Source organism: Capra hircus, chromosome 29, assembly GCF_001704415.2.
Source record: "Capra hircus breed San Clemente chromosome 29, ASM170441v1, whole genome shotgun sequence".
In the NCBI taxonomy this organism is placed as follows: Eukaryota; Metazoa; Chordata; class Mammalia; order Artiodactyla; family Bovidae; genus Capra; species Capra hircus.
The window spans coordinates 23,144,462-23,166,921 of record NC_030836.1 but is presented as its reverse complement, the minus strand read 5'-3'; the positions used below and the strand labels follow the sequence as shown (position 1 = coordinate 23,166,921).

Below are 22,460 nucleotides of genomic sequence, written 5' to 3'. Positions count from 1 at the left end.
TCAGTTTCCTTATCATGACATATGATCTCTATCTCCTATAGGAAGAGTCAAATGGAATAAATGGGGTGCTGCAGTGCTACCTGTGGGGTGCCTAACATAGTTTCTGATATGTGGAAATGACAGATTTTGAATATTAACCAGGTGTCAGGGCCTGTTCCTAGTTTTACATTATGAGGTTAAGAACTATTAGCCTCTTTTTCATTTTCATATCATCCTGTGCCTAATGATATATTTTTAAAATTTTGATCCATTCAAACTTCCAGTAGCTAACTTAGCTGTGGTTCTTAGAAAATCTTGCTAGACTGATCTAGACCTTTAGGTTGAGCCTGACCTTGAGTGTGTTCAACTTCTCCTTTGAGGTTCAGTCTCAGACAGCTTCTTCTTGCCTCCTCCTGCTGCTGCTGCTGCTGCTGCTGCTGCTGCTGCTGCTGCTAAGTTGCTTCAGTCGTGTCCAACTCTGTGCGACCCCATAGGCGGCAGCCCACCAGGCTCCCCCATCCCTGGGATTCTCCAGGCAAGAACACTGGAGTGGGTTGCCATCTCCTTCTCTAATGTGTGAAAGTGAAGTCACTCAGTCGTGTCCGACTCTTCACGACCCCATGGACTGCAGTCTACCAGGCTCCTCCGCCCATGGGATTTTCCAGGCAAGAGTACTGGAATGAGTTGCCATTGCCTTCTCCATCTTGCCTCCTGGCTCTGGGTAAATATCAGAGAAGGAAGGACCACTGCTTGAGAGAGGGACCTGCTTTAGGCAAAACTCCATCACCACCTGAGCTATGGTCAGATTTCTTTTCAGGCTTATATTTAAAACTCTCGTTGCTTTGGGCTCACTCAGTTTCTCTCTCTGAGCATCAGCTCGTTCTTTAATTAGGGAGTTCTGTTTATTTATTTTTCTTGATTTGGTAATTTTATAACCTTTTAGGATCTTTTGTCTGTGAACAAAAAGCATTTGTCCTAGGCTCATTTTGAAAAATCTCAGTTGTTTGCTCTTTCTCAGGATTTTCTCAAGATATCCCAGCTCTCTAAAGACATTGATTGTGTTTTGATTTTCTGTATAATCAGATTAGCTTGCGGAGCACTCTTGAGCTCTCTTGAAACTGTCTGCAGGGTTGTGCCTTTCCCTGAGTTTGGAGAGGCAGTCTTTCTTAGGCAGGTGTGTTTCTCCTTGTCTCTTGTCCCCATGCTGAAACCAGGGCAGTTGTCAGTTCTTTTCTTTCTTCCATCCTCTTGTCTCAACGGACCCAACCCATGCCTCTAAACACTTTACTTTGTCTCCCTACCACCATTTTTACCAGGAAGTGATTTTTATATCTGATGTTTGTATGATAGAAGATAAGCAACAAAGATAAAGTAGTGACAGTTTAATTTTCTGGTACTTTTATCAAATTTTCTGCCTGATTTTGTTCTTTTTGTGGGCTTCCCTGGGTTCAGTCCCTGAGTCAGGAAGATCTCCAGGAGAAGGGAATGGCTACCCACTCTAATAGTCTTGCTTGGAGAATCCCATGGACAGAGGAGCCTGGCAGGCTACAGTCCATGGGGTCACAAGAGTCGGACATGACTGAGCAGTGAACACTTTCTCCAGGAAATCGAGATATGCCAAGGCTGGAATTACCAACGGTATGAATTGAAAATGAAACGAACTCAGTGACATATCAGCAGAGCAGGAGGGCTGTGCTGTGGGCGTGGCTCGCATAGAGCAAGGGTTGGATAAACCTATGTGGGGAATTCTCCCTGGCATTTCCTAACATCCTCTTTCTGGTTTTTGAAAATATTTCTGTTCAGGGCTTGGCATCCTGTGAAACAAGGTGATAGCTTAGTTGTTAGAATCAAAATAAACTCATTATGGCTGAGTAACTTCTTCAAATCCAGATGAGGCTGCTGCCTCTCAGTAGTTATGCAGTGGCCTGAGGGAAATGAGCTAGGCGTTTCTCTGTGGGAGGAGCTGACAGGGGTCCGTAACAGAGAAACATTTATTCTCATCAGTGGCCTGATTGGCAGCTGTGGCCCATAGGCTGAAGACTGCATTGCCTCTAAGGCAAGTCCTGACTAGTTCCTCATCTTAAAAAAATGGCTAGGCATCCTAGCAGTACAGAATGAGTTCACTGTAGCTGCCTCTCTGAGTAAAATACTAGCGTGATCTAGCCTTCAGCTCGCCCTGCTCCAATCTATTCTCTTCACTGCAGCCAAGCTATATTTTAAAAACAGAAATTGGACTTTGTCACCACCATGATTGAAGCCCAGGCTCCTTCATATGGCCTCCAGAGCCCAGCAGGGATGGCCCAAGCTCTTCTTTCCAGTTTGTCTTCAAATGGACAAAGTTCCCTCCTCTAATGAATTCTTTTCATTCTTCTCTATCTCTGGTATGTTATTTTTCTCCCCTTTACCTGTTTCATTGCTATTTCAGGTCTTGGATGAACAGTCACTTCTATAGAGAATCCATCTCTCAACTTCTTAGACTAGGTCAAATCCCCATTAAATGATCTCACATTATTGGTAGAACATGTAAGTTCTGCTCAGTATCTTGCCAGGCTGTGAGGTCTATGGTGGTGTTTCATTCATCACTCTGCCTTTAAAAGCATAGTAGAGGGCTAATTAGTGTTCTTTGAGTACAGACTAAATGGTCCTCTCTCTTTATAACTCTGCAAAGACAAAAAGTTTAGGCTCTGCAGTTTCCCTTCTGTTTCCTCATCTCCATTCTCAAAGCTGAATTTCTGTTCATCTTTCAAGATCAAATTTAATGATCTTCATTGCAGTGCTTCTCATGGTCATTCTCTGTACTGGTCAAGGTAGACTCAATGGCTTAAATTAACAAAAGCATATTTCTAGGTCATGCAACAAACATGTCCATCATGCTGGTCTGGTGATCTGCTCCTCACTCAGGGATGCAGGCTGGAAGAGCTTCCGTTTCTGTGCTTCATAATTTCCAAGACAGGAAGAAGGAAACATGTTAAGTCTGACGCTGGCCCTTAATCTTTCTATCTCAAGGTGGTAGGCTTCTCAGATTCATGCTTGGAAAAGGATGGGAAAGTACAGTTGAATTATTTCCTCAGGAGGAGGAAATCTGGTAATATACTGGATGAAATGTGCTAATGTAGACCAGCCCCCTCTTATATCTGGCTTTTCTTGGTCTCTCAACCCCTCACTTACAATGATCTATTTTTCCACTCTCACATAGTCAAATAAAAGATCTTATAATTAGCAACAACTAAATCACCTTTGAAATCTTAGTGTCAAGCACATCACTCTATAACTCCATCGTCTGCCTTTCCAGCTCACACAGTGTAGTCCTCACACTGGAATCATTTCTGCCTCCCTCAGGAGTCCTACTGAAGTTAAGGTTCCCTGAGAAGCAAACTCTGAGATGGAGGCTGACATGCAGGAAACTTAATAGGGATGGAATGCTTGTGAGAGAAGGGAAAGATACAGAATTGTGCAGAGGGAGGGGTTAGCTGAATCTCATTGAGTGCTCTGAACCTGGTATCAGTTCAGTTCAGTTCTGTTCAGTCACTCAGTCATGTCCAACTCTTTGCGACCCCATGAATTGCAGCACACCAGGCCTCCCTGTCCATCACCATCTCCGGGAGCTCACTCAAACTCATGTCCGAGTCGGTGATGCCATCCAGCCATTTCATCCTCTGTCGTCCCCTTTTCCTCTTGCCCCCAATCCCTCCCGGCATCAGAGTCTTTTCCAATGAGTCAACTCTTCTCATGAGGTGGCCAAAGTACTGGAGTTTCAGCTTTAGCATCATTCCTTCCAAAGAACACCCAGGGCTGATCTCCTTCAGAATGGACTGGTTGGATCTCCTTGCAGTCCAAGGGACTCTCAAGAGTCTTCTCCAACACCACAGTTCAAAAGCATCAGTTCTTTGGCACTCAGCTTTCTTTACAGTCCAACTCTCGCATCCATACATGACCACTGGATAAACCATAGCCTTGACTAGACGGACATTTGTTGGCAAAGTAATGTCTCTGCTTTTGAATATGCTATCTAGGTTGGTCATAACTTTCCTTCCAAGGAGTAAGCGTCTTTTAATTTCATGGCTGCAGTCACCATCTGCAGTGATTTTGGAGCCCAAATAGATAAAGTCTGATACTGTTTCCACTGTTTCCCCATCTATTTCCCATGAAGTGATGGGACTGGATGCCATGATCTTAGTTTTCTGAATATTGAGCTTTAAACCAACTTTTTCACTCTTCCTCTTTCATTTTCATTAAGAGGCTTTTTAGTTCCTCTTCACTTTCTGCCATAAGGGTGGTGTCATCTGCATATCTGAGGTTATTGATATTTCTCCTGGCAATCTTGATTCCAGCTTGTGCTTCTTCCAGCCCAGCGTTTCTCATGATGTACCCTGCATAAAAGTTGAATAAGCAGGGTGACAATATACAGCCTTGATGTACTCCTTTCCCGATTTGGAACCAGTCTGTTGTTCCATGTCCAGTTCTAACTGTTGCTTCCTGACCTGCATACAGGTTTCTCAAGAGGTCAAGTGGTCTGGTATTCCCATGTCTTGAAGAATTTTCCAGTTTATTGTGATCCACACAGTCAAAGGCTTTGGCATAGTCAATAAAACTGAAATAGATGTTTTTCTGGAACTCTCTTGCTTTTTCAGTGACCCGGCAGATGTTGGCAATTTGATCTCTGGTTCTTCTGCCTTTTCTAAAACCAGCTTGAACATCAGGAAGTTCCCGGTTCACGTATTGCTGAAGCCTGACTGGGAGAATTTTGAGCATTACTTTACTAGTGTGTGAGAACCCGGTATAGTCTTTCACAACTATCTTGAGTTACTGTTAAGGAGAACCATCCTTCAGTGAAGGTTGTCCTCAGGGTGGGGGTGTGACTAAGGGTGAGGCAGCTCACATAAGTCAAGGACAGTTTTCCTCAAAGGCTAACAGTTGAAGATTTTTATAGCAGGCAGTACTTCCAGGGGCTCGGGAACAAGTTCTTTAGCTTTGATCTGGGCAGTGCATTTCAACTCCCTCTTGCTATCCTCAGCTCTTTGCTTAATAACTGCGATTCCTTGGCATCTCATGATCATCAGCTCTTTTCTTGCAACATCAGTTCCCTTGTTTCTCATTTTAATCTATCCTGTTTGTTCAAAAACTCATCTTTGAGTACGCCTCTTTTCCACCACCCTGCCCCTTCCCCAAGTATCGCGTGCATCTGGAGTGAAGCACATGGCCACGCTGACTGCTCTCACTTAGCATTTATAGTCACAGGTCACATGTGGCTCTGTAGCCACATGCTGTACTCTCTAGTAAATTGTTTCCTTCTTTCCACTTCCCTGGTGGTTCAGATGGTAAAGTCTCTGCCTACAATGCGGGAGACCTGGGTTCAGTCCCTGGGTCGGGAAGATCTCCTGGAGAAGGAAATGGCATCCCACTCCAGTATTCTTGCCTGGAAAATCTCATGGATGGAGGAGCCTGGTAGGATACTGTCCATGGGGTCACAAAGAGTCTGACATGACTGAGCGACCTCATTTTCCCAAAATGATGACTTCATACCTTTTCCCCTCTCTTTAAACATCTAGTACCACTTCCATCTACTAATTCTCAGATGTTACTCTCTCACTTCACTGAGGAAATAAAAAAAAAGCAAAGGAGCACTACTTCATCTTTCCACCACCAAATATACCAACCCCTTATCTGTTAGTTTCATTTTTGTTGGAAAAATAACGTGCTCCATCTGTGGACTGGAACTCAACTCCTCTTGTCTCCTCCAAGACTTTGCTCCTGCAGAAATCTGCTCCCATTCTTTTTGTCTTTATTGAGTTTGTTGCAATATTATGTCTGTTTATGTTTTGATTTTTTGGCCTTGAGGCATGTGGGGTCTTACGTCCCTGACCAGGGATTGAACCTACATCCCCTGCATTGGAAGACAAAGTCTTAACCAATGGTCTATCAGGGAAATCCCTGCTGTCTCTTTTGTAATGTCAGTTTTCTTCACTAGTGTTGAATCGTGTCCAACCGTGTGTAAATATTCTGTGATCTTTTCTAGAACAATCTTTAAACAAGACTCTCTTTCAACACAGAGTCTCCCTAGAGCTACTACAGTTTTTCTTCTGTTGATGGCAAAATACCTCAAAAAGTTTGCCTTGTTTTTCTGTCTCCTTCATCTTTCCTTCTTTCTTTAATTGACTCCACTTTCCCCAAACTTCTCTTAACAGCTCAAGGGCAGCAAGGAACTTCTTGCCAAATCAAAACGTTAATTCTGTCTCTATCTTATTCAACTTTTTCAGCATCAGGTGACAAAACTGACCATCATTCCTTTTTTGAAACACTTTTCCTCTTGACTTTTGTGATATTCACTCTTCTGTAAAGCAAAATGCTTTAACGATGCAAGGAACCAACTTATTTAAGAATTCTATTGCCTTGAGTGCCAGAAAGATCTGAAGCACCTCTAATGATTTCACGCAGTTACTATCCTATCCCAGATTTTTGGGAGAGTCCCTTCCACACCCAAGCTTGATGCACTCATATTATTATACAATTTTTATATTCCTGTTGGCCATTTATTTTGAAAGCTCATGATACTGCACACGTAGAGTTATTGATTGCCTGAATTCTTTCACTAGGTTTTGATGTTTGTTTCTTAAATTTATGGAAGTCTTGCTGACTGTGTCTTCTTTCAGAGCCTCAGTTAACTTTCAAGCATAGGTTAACAGATCTTTAGTACTGAAACGAATCTGATATTACTTTGGGGTGTTTTATTTAGGAAATAAACCCATCTACATTTATTTTTAAAGTAAATAAATGAGTTTTCAGTGGTTCGATGTAGTGTCTATGCATGAAGATTACTAGGATTTCAGTGATTATCTTAGTAGTAATGCCACATTTGACTAGTTATCATTCTCAGAGTGCTTTCATGAGGTCAGTCAGTCAGTTCAGTCGATCAGTCGTGTCTGACTCTTTGAGACCCCATGAATCACAGCACGCCAGGCCTCCCTGTCCATCACCATCTCCCGGAGTTCACTCAGACTCACGTCCATCGAGTCAGTGATGCCATCCAGCCGTCTCATCCTCTGTCATCCCCTTCTTCTCCTGCCCCAATCCCTCCCAGCATCAGGGTCTTTTTCAATGAGTCAACTCTTCACATGAGGTGGCCAAAGTACTGGAGTTTCTACTTCAGCATCATTCCATCCAAAGAAATCCCAGGGCTGATCTCCTTCAGAATGGACTGGTTGGATCTCCTTGCAGTCCAAGGGACTCTCAAGAGTCTTCTCCAACACCACAGTTCAAAAGCATCAATTCTTTGGCGCTCAGCTTTCTTCACAGTCCAACTCTTACATCCATACATGACCACTGGAAAAACCATAGGTAGATTATAGTAAATAAGAGTTGGACTTTTGATTTCAAATTGTGGATATAGTGTGTTCTTACAGGATGACTTAGTGCCAGACATTTAACTTCTCTAAGCCTCAGTCTAGACTTTAGAATGATGGCAGTGCTTGCTGTACTTCACTCATGGAATTGTATGTGGGTAAATTAGATGGCACATTGAAAGATATAGAGCAGTAGGTTCAGAAGTAACCCTTATGATGAGGGTCATCTGCTACTAATTAACCAGACTGGAGCTAGAGCTCGTATTGGCTATTTTGGATTCCCACATTTTTTTTTTATTCTTCCCTCTCCCAGGCCATCACACATTAGCAGTCTGAGTAAAATGAATGTAAACCCATTTTTAAAACATAAACTCTAGAAAAGACTAAACTCTATGCTTATGGTTGTAGGCTATCTTAATTCTTATCATGAACTTTTTATGAGACAGAAGGTGATGCTCTGATCTCAATTCCAAAGAGAAAAAGATCTTTTTTTGTTGAATCATCTCATTATTCTGTGACATGGGATGCATCTCCAGGTCAAGCGATGAAAGACATTAATTTTCATTAGACAGCAGTTGCTGTCTGTATTCATAGTACAACATGGGAAAAAGTGGTTCCACCATCATTTTGTACCAGATGGGTTAAAGCATGTATTAGTAAGGAAAACAAGCAGAGAGGGGCTGAATTCTCTTGATCTCTCTGATGAAAGCCACACTGTGTACAGTGGACACCTAATAAATATTCATTGGTGTCAATGCCTGGACACAGAACTCCTTGATTTGGGACATTTAAATCAAGCATCTTTTTTGGTGAAGGATTAATAATAGATTCAGTCTTCATGCTTCTTGAGCTCTTCACTGTTGTATCCCACCATGCATCTTTCTCGAAAGATTTTCGGCATTAGATGGAATCTTCTACACCAGCTGAAATTTGCGCTTAAGCTTTTGTGCTAATTCATCTTGCTTTTTCTCTTGACTTCCACGGGCATTCATCTTTTCTAATTTCATTGTAAGATTAAATTAGTTCAGTCATTCATCTAATTGTGTTATTGCTTCTTTTTTTTTTTTCTTCTTCAGATATCGATGAGTGTGCAGCTAAGATGCATTACTGTCATGCCAACACTGTATGTGTCAACCTGCCTGGGTTATATCGCTGTGACTGTGTCCCAGGATACATTCGTGTGGATGACTTCTCTTGTACAGGTGAGTGCTAATAAGCAATGTTGCTTTTCTGATTCAATCCTTCTCTGCATCTTATCTGTGTTGTTTCATTTAGCCCCAAGTACACTAATACTATTTTTACCAAACTAATTCTTCTCTTTAATTATCTTGCCATCAAGTTTTTTGAAAACAATGAGAATTTAAGTCTGCATAATTTGTTTCCACTCTTGTTATGTCTGCCTCGGTATGTGTGCACACATACATTCGTATATGGTTTGAATTTGAAGTCTCGGTTGCCTATGGTAACACTGAAGGACTTAGAGATTCCTTTTCCAAAAAGAGAAAAGTATCAAACTATTCTCCTTTCATCATGGTGAAATGTTTTTGTATATGAGAAAATGTACTTTGTTTTCACTGGGAAGGACAAGAGCTTAAATTTAAAGTGTAGAAGAGTACCTGGTGGGTGGGATTGGGTCTATGGGGGGTCACTCAAAACTTTTCACTGACATATTGTTAGTTTCTCCTCTCTTCTCCCTTCATCACACTGGGCTGTCAGCCCTAAACTGGAATGCCAGGCATTATGGTTGGTGCTTATGTGTGAGCAGTGCTAGCTTGTGGGCATTTGGTTTGAGGTTCTGTTAGCATTTAAGTCATGAATATGGAGACATGAGCAGTCAGTTGGCCAGGATGTAAGAAGGTTCTGATTCTGTCTTCTTTTGGATGAAATGTGTTTAAATGCCCAGTCTGTAACTTATAAAGAAAGGGCTCTTTGAATATAAGATTTCAGTCATGTTATGTATTTCTCTGACTCTTGTATCTTTCTCTTGGTCCTAATGACTTTGGTATATTAACAATGATTTCTTCACTCACAATGGAATGGTACTCATTTCTAAATATTTTTTATTTCGAATGACCTTTCCAAAAGTACAAAAAGTTACGAAAGTTTGAGAAGTATGATTTTTATCTCCAAATACTTTTACTCTTGTTTGTTGTATTAATAATGTTTTAAAGTTACTGTTCTTTGTCTAAAAGGACTAGTGATTTCAGATTGATGAGGTTTCTGATTCGCACAGTTGGTCACATCTCATTTATTTTTCTTTTACATGATTTTCGTATAAAAAAACCCCTGGAGAAAAAAAGATTTGGTAAATATTATGCTGAGACATAAACATTTTAAGGGGGCAAAACTCTTGTGGACCTGTCAATAAACAATTGAAAAATCTGTGATGTTCTGGATGGCAATAACTTTGTTCTCATTGGTCTATACGTGGTCCTGACTTATGTTAGTTCTGACATTAGGCAGAGGCAGCAAATCACCTCCCAGCACAGCTGCACCTTATCATGCAGCCCAGACCTAATTAAGGCACTGCTGGGTGGAAATTATATGAGAAGCCATAACACCTCTGCTCTTACTTTGTCATGGAAGGAGGAAGGCAAGAGCTGGTACATATTGAAAGCCTGTTAAAGACATGGATGAGGATGGAAAATGTATTATTTTTTAGGAACTAGCCCCAGAGTTATTTTTAGAAAGAGAGCTGTGTTGTTTGGAGTAAAAGGAAAGGGTATGGGTATCAGTGGGTACTCCATTCCCCCTCTAGAAAAACATAGCGCTGCAGGACAAAATGTATACACACATATTTTGTTTTGTTTGTGTGTATATTTTGTCCGAGACAGAATAGAAAAGTTAGAACGAAAGAGAGAAAAAAAGAGGAGACAGAAACCAGCCAGAGAGCCAAAGGCTGGGTGTGATGGAGCAGTGATCCCCTGGCTGTTTGGCACCAGGGCCCAGTTTTATGGAAGACAATTTTTCCATGAACTGATTGGGAATGGTTTGGGGATGAGTCAAGTGCATTACATTTATTGTGCATTTTATTTCTATTATTATTGCATTAGCTGCACCTCACATTGTCAGGCATCAGATCCTGGAGGTTGGAGGTGCCTGCCGTAGAGGACAGAGGCCAGTGAAAACCACCCAGTGAAAGGATGGCTGAAAGGATTTTTCAGGGTAGGAATATTTAATGTGAGGTGACTTGTTGTGGTGGTTTTGCTATGTAATATGCAATGTGAGTCTTCCTCATTGACCCTCTAACCTTCAGCAAAATCTGCTGCTTAAAGGTGAACCTCTCCCTTCCCACCCTAAAGAAATTTAAGTTAACATGGCAGACAGCAGAAATGGTACATATATGTATATGAAGGACAGCATGAACTCAGAGGCAGAGGTAACTCTTCCTATCCTTTCCTTGATGCCCAGAGTGCATTTAAACAGACATACATGCATCATAGCCACCATGGCCTCCTCTCAGGAGTGTCAAAAATCTCAATGAGGGCTTTGGACTTCCCTCCATAGATCAAAGGATTGAGGATAAGATCTCTTTCTTTAAAAAAGAAATCTTACATTGCTCCTGGATTTTTTTTATCTACTGCCCATTTTTCTGTTTCTTTTCACCTCCTAGTTGATTTGTCAGTGGTTGTTGTCTCCATTGCATATACTTCCTTCACATCTCCTCTTCAACCCCTCCCATTAAGTCCTCCAGTCTCACCATTCAGCAGAGAGTGTGTTTATCAAGGTCAACCATGAGCCCCGTTTTGCTCAATCTAATCTTATCTTTGTGACCTCTCAGCAGCATTTAACAGAGCTGACTACATCTTCCTTATTTAAACACATCATTTTTTTTGACCTTTGAGACAATACGTTTCCTGATTTTCTTTCTATGTCACTGGTGCCTCCTGCCCAGTGTTCCTGGCTATTCTTCTTCCTCTGCTGATATCTTAAAGGTTAAAGTACTATAGAGCTCTGCCCTAGAACCTTTTCTCCTATTATCTATATAATCTTTTTAGATGTCTCCAATTCAATATTACAACATTATAGCATCTCTGTCAATAACTTCTAAATTTCTGTCCATTTCCAATCTTGTTTTAATTTTTTTTAATTTTTATTTTTACTTTATTTTACTTTACAATACTTTATTGGTTTTGCCATACATTGACATGAATCCACCAAGGGTGTACATGCGTTCCCAAACATGAACCCCCCTCCCACCTCCCTCCCCATAACATCTCTCTGGGTCATCCCCGTGCACCAGCCCCAAGCATCCTGCATCGGACATAGACTGGCGATTCGTTTCTTACATGATAGTATACATGTTTCAATGCCATTCTCCCAAATCATCCCACCCTCTCCCTCTCCCTCAGAGTCCAAAATTCTCATGAGCTTCTGAATCATATATTCAACTTGACATCTACACATAGGTATTTAATAGGATTTCATATTGACATGTATGAGAGAGAACTCTATTTTTTTTCTAAATTTATTTTGAAGGAACATTGATGGGAATGAGGAGAGCTGAGAGAGAAACTTTCTCCTTGGGGTCATTTCTCCTCTAGACCAAACTCAAGGGCCTCCATTAGACAGCTTCGTAGTCAACTGGACTCTGACATTTACCTTCGTTTCCTGAAAATAAGTCTGTTAGGCCAAATATGCTCTTGATTCTTCAAGACAGAGCAGGTCCCCACATCTAATCTCTGCCATTTCTTTATTGGGAAAGAAGATGTCTTCCCCCAACCAGTTACAATCCTCTGTAATAAATGAGGTGTATAGTAAATGTATGCCACTGCAAGACGTCTTTTCAGATGCTTTGTTTCCCGGAAGAAACATTGCTAGGAGAAATTCACAGGCTTGAAGACATCCTTCTGTTCACCTGACACGGCATTTCTCATTATTGACATTCTTATTTCCAAAGATCATTCTAGTCTCTGTCCCAAGTCAATAAGTATCTGCTGCCACTGCTCAGTTGGCTTTCCAGGTACATTGGGTCATTTTTTACTCTTTAATTTTTCTTGGGTTGTCATTTCCTCGGGCGCTAACATTTTAGAAGTTAGTAGTCCTATTGAAAATCTGCACTTGATCAAAAATTAGTGATCTTAAATTAAAGAAGATGTATGAGCTTTGGTGATACATTGATTCATTGAATGAATGATTCACTCATTCATTCACTCACTCTTTCATTTATTCATTTGTATGTCCAATATACAGTTATTGTCTATCATGAGTGTTAGGAAATATGACCAAAGAGATGACTGACAAATGACCTCTTTGCCTGGAAGTTCATGGTTAGTGTGGCAAACTCAAATGTGCATTCTCCATCAACAATGTTCCAAGTTTATCAAATCAGTCCTTCTTCAAAGTCTTAGAAGAGTTGAGGTGTAAGTATTGGGTATTTCACATCCTACAGTGATGGCCCTTGACAAATTCCAGAGAAGGGACCCCAAAATTGACTTTCCCGGGTTCTATGCTGTAACAACAGTCCTTTGGCAAAGGCTGCACCACAGGCAACAGATGCCAAGATGATGCTGGAAATAAAGACAGTATATCAAACAGAGAAGAAATGTTACCTCTGTCTGACATTTTTCTGGTTAGAAGTGAAAAAGTCATATCTCATGGGATATTAAAAGTTCTGAGGCGTCAACATTGAAAATAAGTGTCTAGAACTTTATAATGTGATATAACTCAGTCATTACTGGTGGAGGGTGGGGGGAGCTGGGGGTTCCCTGACATAACTGTGTAGTTTGTGTTAGGCTCCATACTTTTTTCTAGGAGAGTTTTCATTGGTAAAATTGAAAGCATTGAGTCTTTGACACTGGGAAAGTTTTTGATCTTGGAATTTGTGTGTGGTTCTAAATCACTTTCTGTTCTGTAAGAGATCCCTGATTTGCTCTTGTTCTTTTATGAATTTTGAAGTGGGAGAAGTGTCTAAAATTGAGGTTGGGGGTGGGTGGTTTTCTCTTCCCTGCATCCTTTGATTTTTGCGATGGTCAAGCTGCTTGATTTATTGGTCCCTGACATTCATTTACCCCAGTTAAAACTCCCTGTGTTTAGGTTGTTTGATAAGACATTATCATTGAATATTCAGGCAACTTTAAGGGAGGAGACTTGTGATTTATGATCAAAGCATGCAGCAATAAGACAGGTACTTGACAATAATGGGTGAGCATTCATTTTTACGCCAAAAAGCTCCAAAAAGGCAAGAAATAAAGGGAAGAAGTGAAATAACAAGTACCACATGTGATTTCCATTACCTTGCTGAGAGATCTTTTTTTTTTTTTTAATATTCTTTGATATTGGCATGGAATGGAGATACAGCAAATATGTTTGAAATCAAGTAAATTGAAAGTTAGATGTAATAGTCTATTGAGTTAATGGTTTAAATTTAGTTCCATATAATCAAAGGTGAGAAAACAATTTAAAATATGTAAAAGTTAGAAATTTTAGAGTAGTTCTCTGGAAAAATATTTTCTTACTAAGATTAATGAAATACAGATCATTTCAAATATTGAGATACCTGGTAACTTTTCAATGAACAAAGTCATGGGAAATGTAGCTGAAGTAGAAAATCTTCCTCCTTGATTGAGCACAGTAGTGAATTACACACTGATTATCCTCATATTTCCAGCGCATAGCATGTGCTTGTTTTGGACATATTGTTCTTGTTTACTTTTGACTACCTGGCATCATAGCTAGTGCAAGTTACTAATTATTTGCCACTCAGTTGAGATAGGAGCTTCCCTGATGGCTCAACGGTAAAGAATTTGCCTGCAAAATTCAAGAGATGTGGGTTTGATCCCTGGGTCAGGAAGATCCCCTGGAGGAGGAGATGACAACCCACTGCAGTATCCTTGCATGGAAAATCCCATGGACAGAGGAGCCTGGCAGGCTACAGTCAGTGTGGTTGCTAAAAGAGTTGGACAAGACTGAGCATCTAAAGCAGAAACAGCAAGAGGAGATACAGATATAAGAATAAAATTCCAGTCATGGATTAGTAGACTACTTTTACTTTAATAGGAAATGCTCTGTCAAATGCTTTAGAAGGCCAATCTTTCTAATAAAGATAATAAGACTACATATATTGACATATTGAATAAGAAAAGTCAAAATAAGGCTTGTACCTTTGGATATTTCAAAACCCACTTAAAAACTCTGATGCTTCTCTGTGAAACATTTGTCTCCTGTTTTGACTTGTCCTGCATATTCGTTTTTTTTTTCTTCCCTTTATTTAGACAGACGTTATTGTCACCCTCCTCTCCCTCCAGAGGAATATGTAAAACTAGCACAGCAGGATCCCCAAATTCTAAGTCTTTAGGGCAGAGGTTCTCAACCCTCACCTTAGGTTAGAATCACTTAGGACATGAATTTTTAAAAGTTGATAACCTGAGATTTACCCCTTGGGGTTTTGGTTTTCCTTTGGTCTAGAGTTGTGACTTGGCTTCAGTGTTATTTGTTTTTCTAATGTCCAAGTGATTCTAACATGCAGTCAAGGTTGACAGCTCCTGCTTTTGTAGAGCACAGAGGGTTGGAGTTTGGAGAGGAAATGCGGGCGGGGGGAATCAACAAGGAAACTTGCCCTCTGAATTGTAGACTAGAAAAGGATTGCTTTGAATGGGTAGTGGGTGACTTGGTGGTTGAAGGTAATTCAAGCAGAGACTTGAGCAGTTTCTGAAGAGAAGGGCTCCACCTCTAAGGCTGCCTTTTGGAATGTGAGATTCTGGAGAGAATGAGGCTGTGGGATGCTCTTCAAGTGGGCCTCATGGGTAGGATCTGAATCTTCAACTGTTTCCTGACTGTTGTGATACTGCAAAGAGCCCTTAAAGATAAATGGAACCATCTCCTTAAAGAAAGATAAACCATCTCCTTAAAGATAAACCATCTCCTTAAAGATAAACCATTTCCTTAAAGATAAACCATCTCCATGGTGATGTTCATCTCCTGTGTGTTCCACAGGCCCAGGACCAGACTGATCTCTCTCTTTGCCAGTGTCAGGGTCACTTGAAATTTTCTAGAACCATGACACCACCAGCTTAAAGAAAAGAATTCTCAAAATGACTGAGACAACATTTCCACACCCACTAGCTCAGAAAAACAGGAGTTCAGAACCATTAACTAAGTCGAAATGAAATTATAGCAAGCTACTTTATGTGCACATATGGATTTGCGATGGGACTTCTCTGCCCATCACATGTGAAAAACAGTCAACAAAAGGAGAAAACAGGAGAAATTAAGAGACCCCTCCAAATGGGGTTAATAGAATGAATGTTTGATTTTCCACACCAATTTTAGTTTTCCACATGTGTCCTGGAGAAGCTAGAAACCAGATATTTATTAACAATCAGTTCAGTTCAGTCGCTCAGTCATGTCCAACTCTTTGTGACCCCATGAACTGCAGCACTCCAGGCCACCCTGTCTATCACTAACTCTCAGAGTTCACCCAAACCCATGTCCATCGAGTCGGTGATGCCATCCAACCATACCCAAGTGGTAGTAAAGAATCTGCCTGCCAAATAGGAGAAGAGGGTTTGATCCCTGGGTCAGGAGATCCCCTGGAGAAGGAAATGGCAACCTACTCCAGTGTTCTTGCCTGGGAAATTCCATGGCCAGAGGAACAGGGCAGGCTACAGTCCATGGGGTCACAAAAGACTTAGTGACTCAATGACAACATGCAATTACATCACTGTTGAGGCCAGCCTTGAAGCCCTGGTCATATCCACATTTGAGCTGACACAACGAATGGACATTTCTATTTAATAACCCGTCAAGCTCTCATATGTTCTTTGTTTCCATCTTAAAGACTTGGTAAATGCATATGTTTAGTTCTTCCCGTACTTTTTTAAGGTATAGTGAGGTACCTTTGGATTATGTTTCCTTTACGTAAGATTATTGAAAATATACATTATTTGTTCATGGGCCAAAATGAAAGCTCTAAGTTTTCATGGTTAAAATCTAGTATATGAATTAATATATAAATTCTACTGATGTAACCTTTGACAGTGCCATTTTTTAAATTTTACTATGTAAATTGGAAAATCACTTGAGTTCTCTGCCTGTTTATCAGTATCCTTTATGTATCTTCACAGAGTTGTTGGAAGATAGACAGTGTAAGTATATTGGTTCAGATTATTTTAGCTTAAATAATAAAAGCAAACAAAAACCCAACTCTATAGGCTTACATAATAAATTTATTCCCACAAAAAAAAGTCCAAGACAGTGTTTCCAGAATTAGTATATTAAGCTTCTGTGACATCCTCAGTTTCCTAGATTGTTTCCAACTTTATACTTTGTTATTTTCATCCTGATACTTTGAAACTTGAGCTAGCTCTCTTCAAGGCTTCAGGATGGCTGAAACAACCCTACATGTCAGATCTTGACTTAACGATATCCCCAAAGACGATTTCCTTCCTAGAGTTCTTTGTTAAGACCAAGGATAACTTTGTCAAAAGTCCATCCCTAGCAGATCTCCTTGGCTGAAATATTTTAAAATACTCTGTTAATAAATTTTGCTTTATTGTTGTTCAGTCACTAAGACATGTCCAACTCTTTGTGACTCCATGGACTACAGCACACCAGGCTTCCCTGTCCTTTAGCATCTTCCAGAGCTTGCTCAAACTCATGTCCATTGACTCGGTGATGCCATCCAACCATCTTATCCTCTGCTGCCCCCCTTCTCTTCCTGCCCTCAATCCTTCCCAGCATCAGGGTCTTTTCCAATGAGTTGCTCTTTGCATCAAGTTGCCAAAGTATTGGAGCTTCAGCATCAGTCCTTCCAGTGAACATTCAGGGTTGATTTCCTTTAAGATCGACTGGTTTAATCTCCTTGCTGTCCAAGGGACTCTCAAGAGTCTTCTCCACAAGAGTTTTCTCTTTCTCCCTGGTGGCTCAGATGGTAAAGAATATCCCTCTAATGTGGGAGACCTAGGTTTGATCCCTGGGTCGAGATCCCCTGGAGAAGGAAATGGCAATCTACTCCGCTATTCTTGCCTGGAGAATTCCATGGACATAGGAACCTGCTGGGCTACACTCCATGATATTGTGAAGAGTCAGACATGATTGAAAAACTAACACTAAACTATGCATTAGAAAAAGCAAGTAGAAGTAACTTTAATCAAGATTTATCCCTGAGATGTAGTGCAGGTCCACCTCAGGATAAATAAAGCCCAAGTATTCCTTTATAATACTTGAGTTTTATTGTCAAGGAAGGAGATAATATTTGTGCATATGTATAGATCCACAATTGTGTAGGCAACTGAAAGCATCTTTTAGAGTATATTGAAAGCCTTGAAAACTATTTCAGTCATAGAAGCAATTGAAATAAATGCAATTGGATGCTGCGGCTGCTGCTGCTAAGTCGCTTCAGTCGTGTCCGACTCTGTGCGACCCCATAGATGGCAGCCCACCAGGCTCCACCGTCCATGGGATTTTCCAGGCAAGAGTACTGGAGAGGGGTGCCATTGCCTTCTCCAGCAATTAGATGCTAGTTATGCTAAATTTATAGGGACTTCACTCATAGCTCAGTTGGTAAAGAATCTGCCTGCAATGCAGGAGACCTGCATTCGTTTTCTGGGTTGGGAGGATCCCCTGGAGAAGGAAATGGCAACCCACTTCAGTATTCTTTCCTGGAGAATCCCATGGGCAGAGGAGCCTGGTGGGTTACAGTCCATGGTGTCGCAAGAGTCAGACATGACTTAGTGACTAGACTGCCACCATACTACATTTGCCGTTTCCCTGGTGGCTCAGTGGTAAAGAACCTACCTACCAATGCAGGAAATGTGGTTTCTATCCTTGGGTTGGGAAGATCCCCTGAAGAAGGAAATGGCAACCCACTCTAGTATTCTTGCCTGGGAAATCCCATGGACAGAGGAGCCTGGTGGGCCCTAGTCCTTGGGATCGCCAAGGGCCAGACACGACTTAGCAACTGAACAAAACAACATACTTAATTTATATGTATATCTCTGTGTAGATATATGGATAGATATTATATTTATTTATATACTTGTCATTTTCGCATTTTTGGAGATAGCTGAGGAGTCAGGCACCTTTTCATACATTGCTATAAGAATATACATTGATACAATCTTGCCTTAGGATAATTTGACAGTATGTATCAAAAGGGCTGGAAATATCTATTTATAGCAACTTATTCTAAAGATAAAATCAGTGTTATTTATGTGAGATTTTCATTGTGGCTATTTATTCTACTTATTATTTATAAAAAAAGAAAGTAGAAGGAGCCTAAATAGGAACTAATGAATGTTTGATTGAATAAATTCCATGTATTCATATATGACTTCAACAGATCTTAAAATAGTGTCTAGAAGACAATTCAGTGTCAATGGAAAATTCTTACTATATAATATGAAATTCCAACCAGTATGTATAGTATTTTCCAATCAAAATAATAAATGCATAAAAATTGTGTATGGATATACAGAAACAAAAGCAGGGAGTATTCCCCCAGATAAGTATGTAATGTAACAGTATCTGTGAGTGGAAGTTTATATGTGATATCTTTTTATACTTTTTATACTTTATATGTCCTCCAATTTTTCCATGAAATGTAATGAAATGCAGTGAATCTGTATTATGCTTTTAATATCAGAAACATGTTATTAAAATATTAGAAAACAGAAAATGCTAGATAAAGATGACATCAAGTTTTTTCCTCCAAAATATTCAGTCATCTTACTAAATCAAATTAAAAAATGTTTTAGACTTGATTGTGCTAATGCCTTTCATCTGTAGTGACCTAGGTTAGGAGCCTGAAATAAAGGGATTAAAAGCAATGGATCTGCTGGGTAATTTGATTGGATATGGCATTTGAAGGACACTTGCAGTTATGATGTCGTTTTCCTCCTATGTGGGTCATAGCAGGTGGGCTGATAGCCAGGTCCTACCTTTTGTATTTTTCTTTTTTTTCCCTTTTATTTATGTATTTTTTTATTTTTTACTTTACAGTACTGTATTGGTTTTGCCATACATTGACATGAATCCGCCACAGGTGTACATGAGTTCCCAACCCTGAACCCCCCTCCCACCACCCTCCCCATATCATCTCTCTGGGTCATCCCAGTGCACCAGCCCCAAGCATCCTGTATTGGTTTTGGAATTTAGAAAGATGGTAATGATAACCCTGTATGCGAGACAGCATAAGAGACACAGATGTAAAGAACAGTCTTTTGGACTCTGTGGGAGAGGGAGAGGGTGGGATGATTTGGGAGAATGGCACTGAAACATGTATACTATCATGTATTTTTCTTAAGCTCTTCTGTCAGGATTTCCAGATTTCAGGAAGTTGGTCCATTTTCTTCCCATCTCACTCTGAATTGTGGCTAAGTCAAAGATAGATACTGAGAGAAAAATCCCAGGATTTCCATATAAAAATAATCATTGGCAACATAGAGAATCAGACAACATAGATTCTAGGTCTATGCTTGACACCTGCTCACTGAATGAGTGCCACTGTCTCAACATTTTCCTTTGGACATTGAAAGATCAGGCATTAACTAGCAGAATAGTTTTCAGTCAGAGGAATGGGATTACAAATAAGAATTCTTTTGGAGAGAGTTCAGCTTATTTTATTTTTTAGAAGGAGATAATCACACGAGCTACTAAGTTTCTAATTCTGTGATTTTTTAAGGTATGGTTCTTGACCCCTAGGAAATTATGAGCTCTTTGCAGGTGTGCATGCTCAGCTGTGTCTGACTGTTCATGACCCAATGGACTGGGGCCAGCAAAGCTCCTTTGTCCATGAGGTTTGAGGTTTCCCAGGCGAGAATACTGGAGTGGATTGCCATTTCTTTCTCCAGGGGATCTTCCCAACCCAGGGATCAAACACATGTCTCCTGCATTGGCAGGTGGATTTTTTTTTTTACCACTGAGCCACCTAGGAAGCCCAATTGATGGTCCCTTTGGGGGACATGCATTTAACATTTCAGGAGAATAATTTTATAGGGCATAGAGCTGAGTGCTAAATTGTGAGGTGTGGGTAATGCAGGATCACTGGCTCTGGGAAAAAAAAGGGGGAGTATAATTACTACATGGTAGACAATATGTTTTCCAATGGGAGTTGGTTTGATTTTGATGTTTGGTGGGAGATGGCATAAGAGAATTAAGAAGAAATAGTAGGCATGGTGCTTTAGGCAAGGATCCATCTCCATTTATGTCATGGAGGTGACCTAGGTGGAAGTGGGAAAAACAGAAGGCTCTGAGTCAGACAAACCTGGGTTCCTTCTCCAACTTAAGGCATTATCAGTAGCATGAACTGAATCAACTTGAATCAACTTTGGGGAAATGGACATACCTTTCTCTCAGACTCCTGTGAGAAGTAAATGAGATAATACTTCTAAAGTGGTTGGGAGAGAGCTAAGCACAGAGCAAATATTCAGTAACCGTTAGCTACTACTATCACTATTTTACGGGTCAGGACTCTTAACTTAGGATGCAAGAAGTTAGGGAATGGTCCATAGCTATATACCTCAGGAAAGTGGAATAGGGCTTGATAGGAATGCCTTCTAACTTCAGAGACTCAGGTGCAACCTCCATCAGAGCTCTTTTACAGATGCCTTCTAAATCCTCATGCAATATAGACTTCTGAAGCTCAATAACATCAACCACTATTAGAGTGACAGATAGAATCTGGGGCTTGGGGCCTAGAGAATCTTATTTATCCCACAGCTCTGCCCTTTATAAGCTTTGGGATCTCAGAGTGTTGCCTTATGTGCCCTGTGACTCACATTGTAACACCAAGAGAGAAGGTTGGATTTTAAGGTTTAAACATGTGAAATAACCCACCCAATAACTGATTTTGAGATGATGGTTAGTACTGAAGCCCTAAGACCTGATCAGCAAATCCCCTTCTTACCAGGTGGCTCTCAAAGCATGTCCAGGGGCACCATGGCTCCTTGAAATATGTCTGGAGAGCTGCTTCTCTTTAGAAGCTCAGTCTCTGTAGACAGTGTCCAGATTCCCTGGGAACAGAAGCCTACAGACAGATGCTTTGGGCCGATGAGTTGAGAGGAGCTAAAAGTAGATTCACTATGGTTTATAATTAACGAGGAATACAATTCCTTGATTTTTTTAAAAAAAATAGCATCTCTGGAGTGATTCATTTGTAAGTTACTGTAGACCAGAGCTTTTGAGTCTGTTTTGAAAGATCCTTTGAAATATTTAAGTTCATTCCCTGAGTAAGGAAGTCCCCTAACCTGTGAGCACCTTTGGCATTTATCAGCTCTGCTGGCTGGCATCTGGCTAGTTCTTAGGGGCAGCCACAGGAGAAATTGCTATCAAGATAAAGATGGACAGTCAGAAGCTTGGTCTAGGTTGGGCTCAAGGATGGGGTCTTTGATGGTTGAGAAACGTTCTTAGAGAGAATTTGTAGCATACAGAGAGATGTGTAAAGACAGCAGCAAGTTTAATAAAATTAATAAAAGATTATTTATAATTATGCAAATAATTATGGAATAAAAAATTCAGAGGAATAAGAAGAAATTAAAAACCATCCACAATTTAAACCCATCTGAAATTTTCTATTCCTACATCTGTATTCTACATTGTGAAAATCACCGTGCAGCAACCAGTTAAAATTTTAATTGCTTCTACTTATTTCATGAGCATTGTCTGACTTAGTGAAGTTACTTAAAAAACACAGCTCTTCAAGTCTGCAAAATATCCTCCTCTCCAGATGCACTATTACGGGCTTTGCTAAGATGCTTCAGTCTTGTCTAACTCTTTGCGACCCTATGGACCCTAGCCCACCAGGCTCCTCTGTCCATGGGATTCTCTAGGCAAGAATACTGGAGTGAGTTACCCCGTGCCCTTCTCCAGGAGATCTTCCTATCCCAGGGACTGATCCCTCAATTCTTAACTCTTCTGCATGGACAGGCAGGTTCTTTACCACTGGCACCACCTGGGAAGCCTTTGTATCATTATAACTTTTGCCACATTGGAGAAGTATGGAGATCCACTTGCTACTCTAAATTCATACAGGTCTATCATATGCATGGGTCTTTTCTTCCTCTATTACAGTGGATGGTGGTCATTGTTTTCGCCTGAGCTTGTATGAAGAATGAATCACAGAGCAAAGCTCAAACCAGCCCCAAGCATGTAAATATACATGCTTAAGGGATCTTGCGGAGAAGGCAATGGCAACCCACTCCA

The 22,460-nt window shown here is 40.5% G+C and overlaps 1 protein-coding gene across 2 annotated transcripts in view; it reads left to right on the top strand.

Annotated features, from left to right (window-relative positions):
* NELL1 (neural EGFL like 1) overlaps nt 1–22,460 on the top strand; it is a 1,021,410-nt gene that overhangs the window by 508,465 nt on the left and 490,485 nt on the right. For both annotated transcript variants that reach the window (XM_018043583.1, XM_018043582.1), the window contains exon 13: nt 8,396–8,521. In XM_018043583.1, coding sequence (XP_017899072.1) covers nt 8,396–8,521 — 126 coding nt within the window. The remainder of the gene's footprint in view (nt 1–8,395; nt 8,522–22,460) is intronic.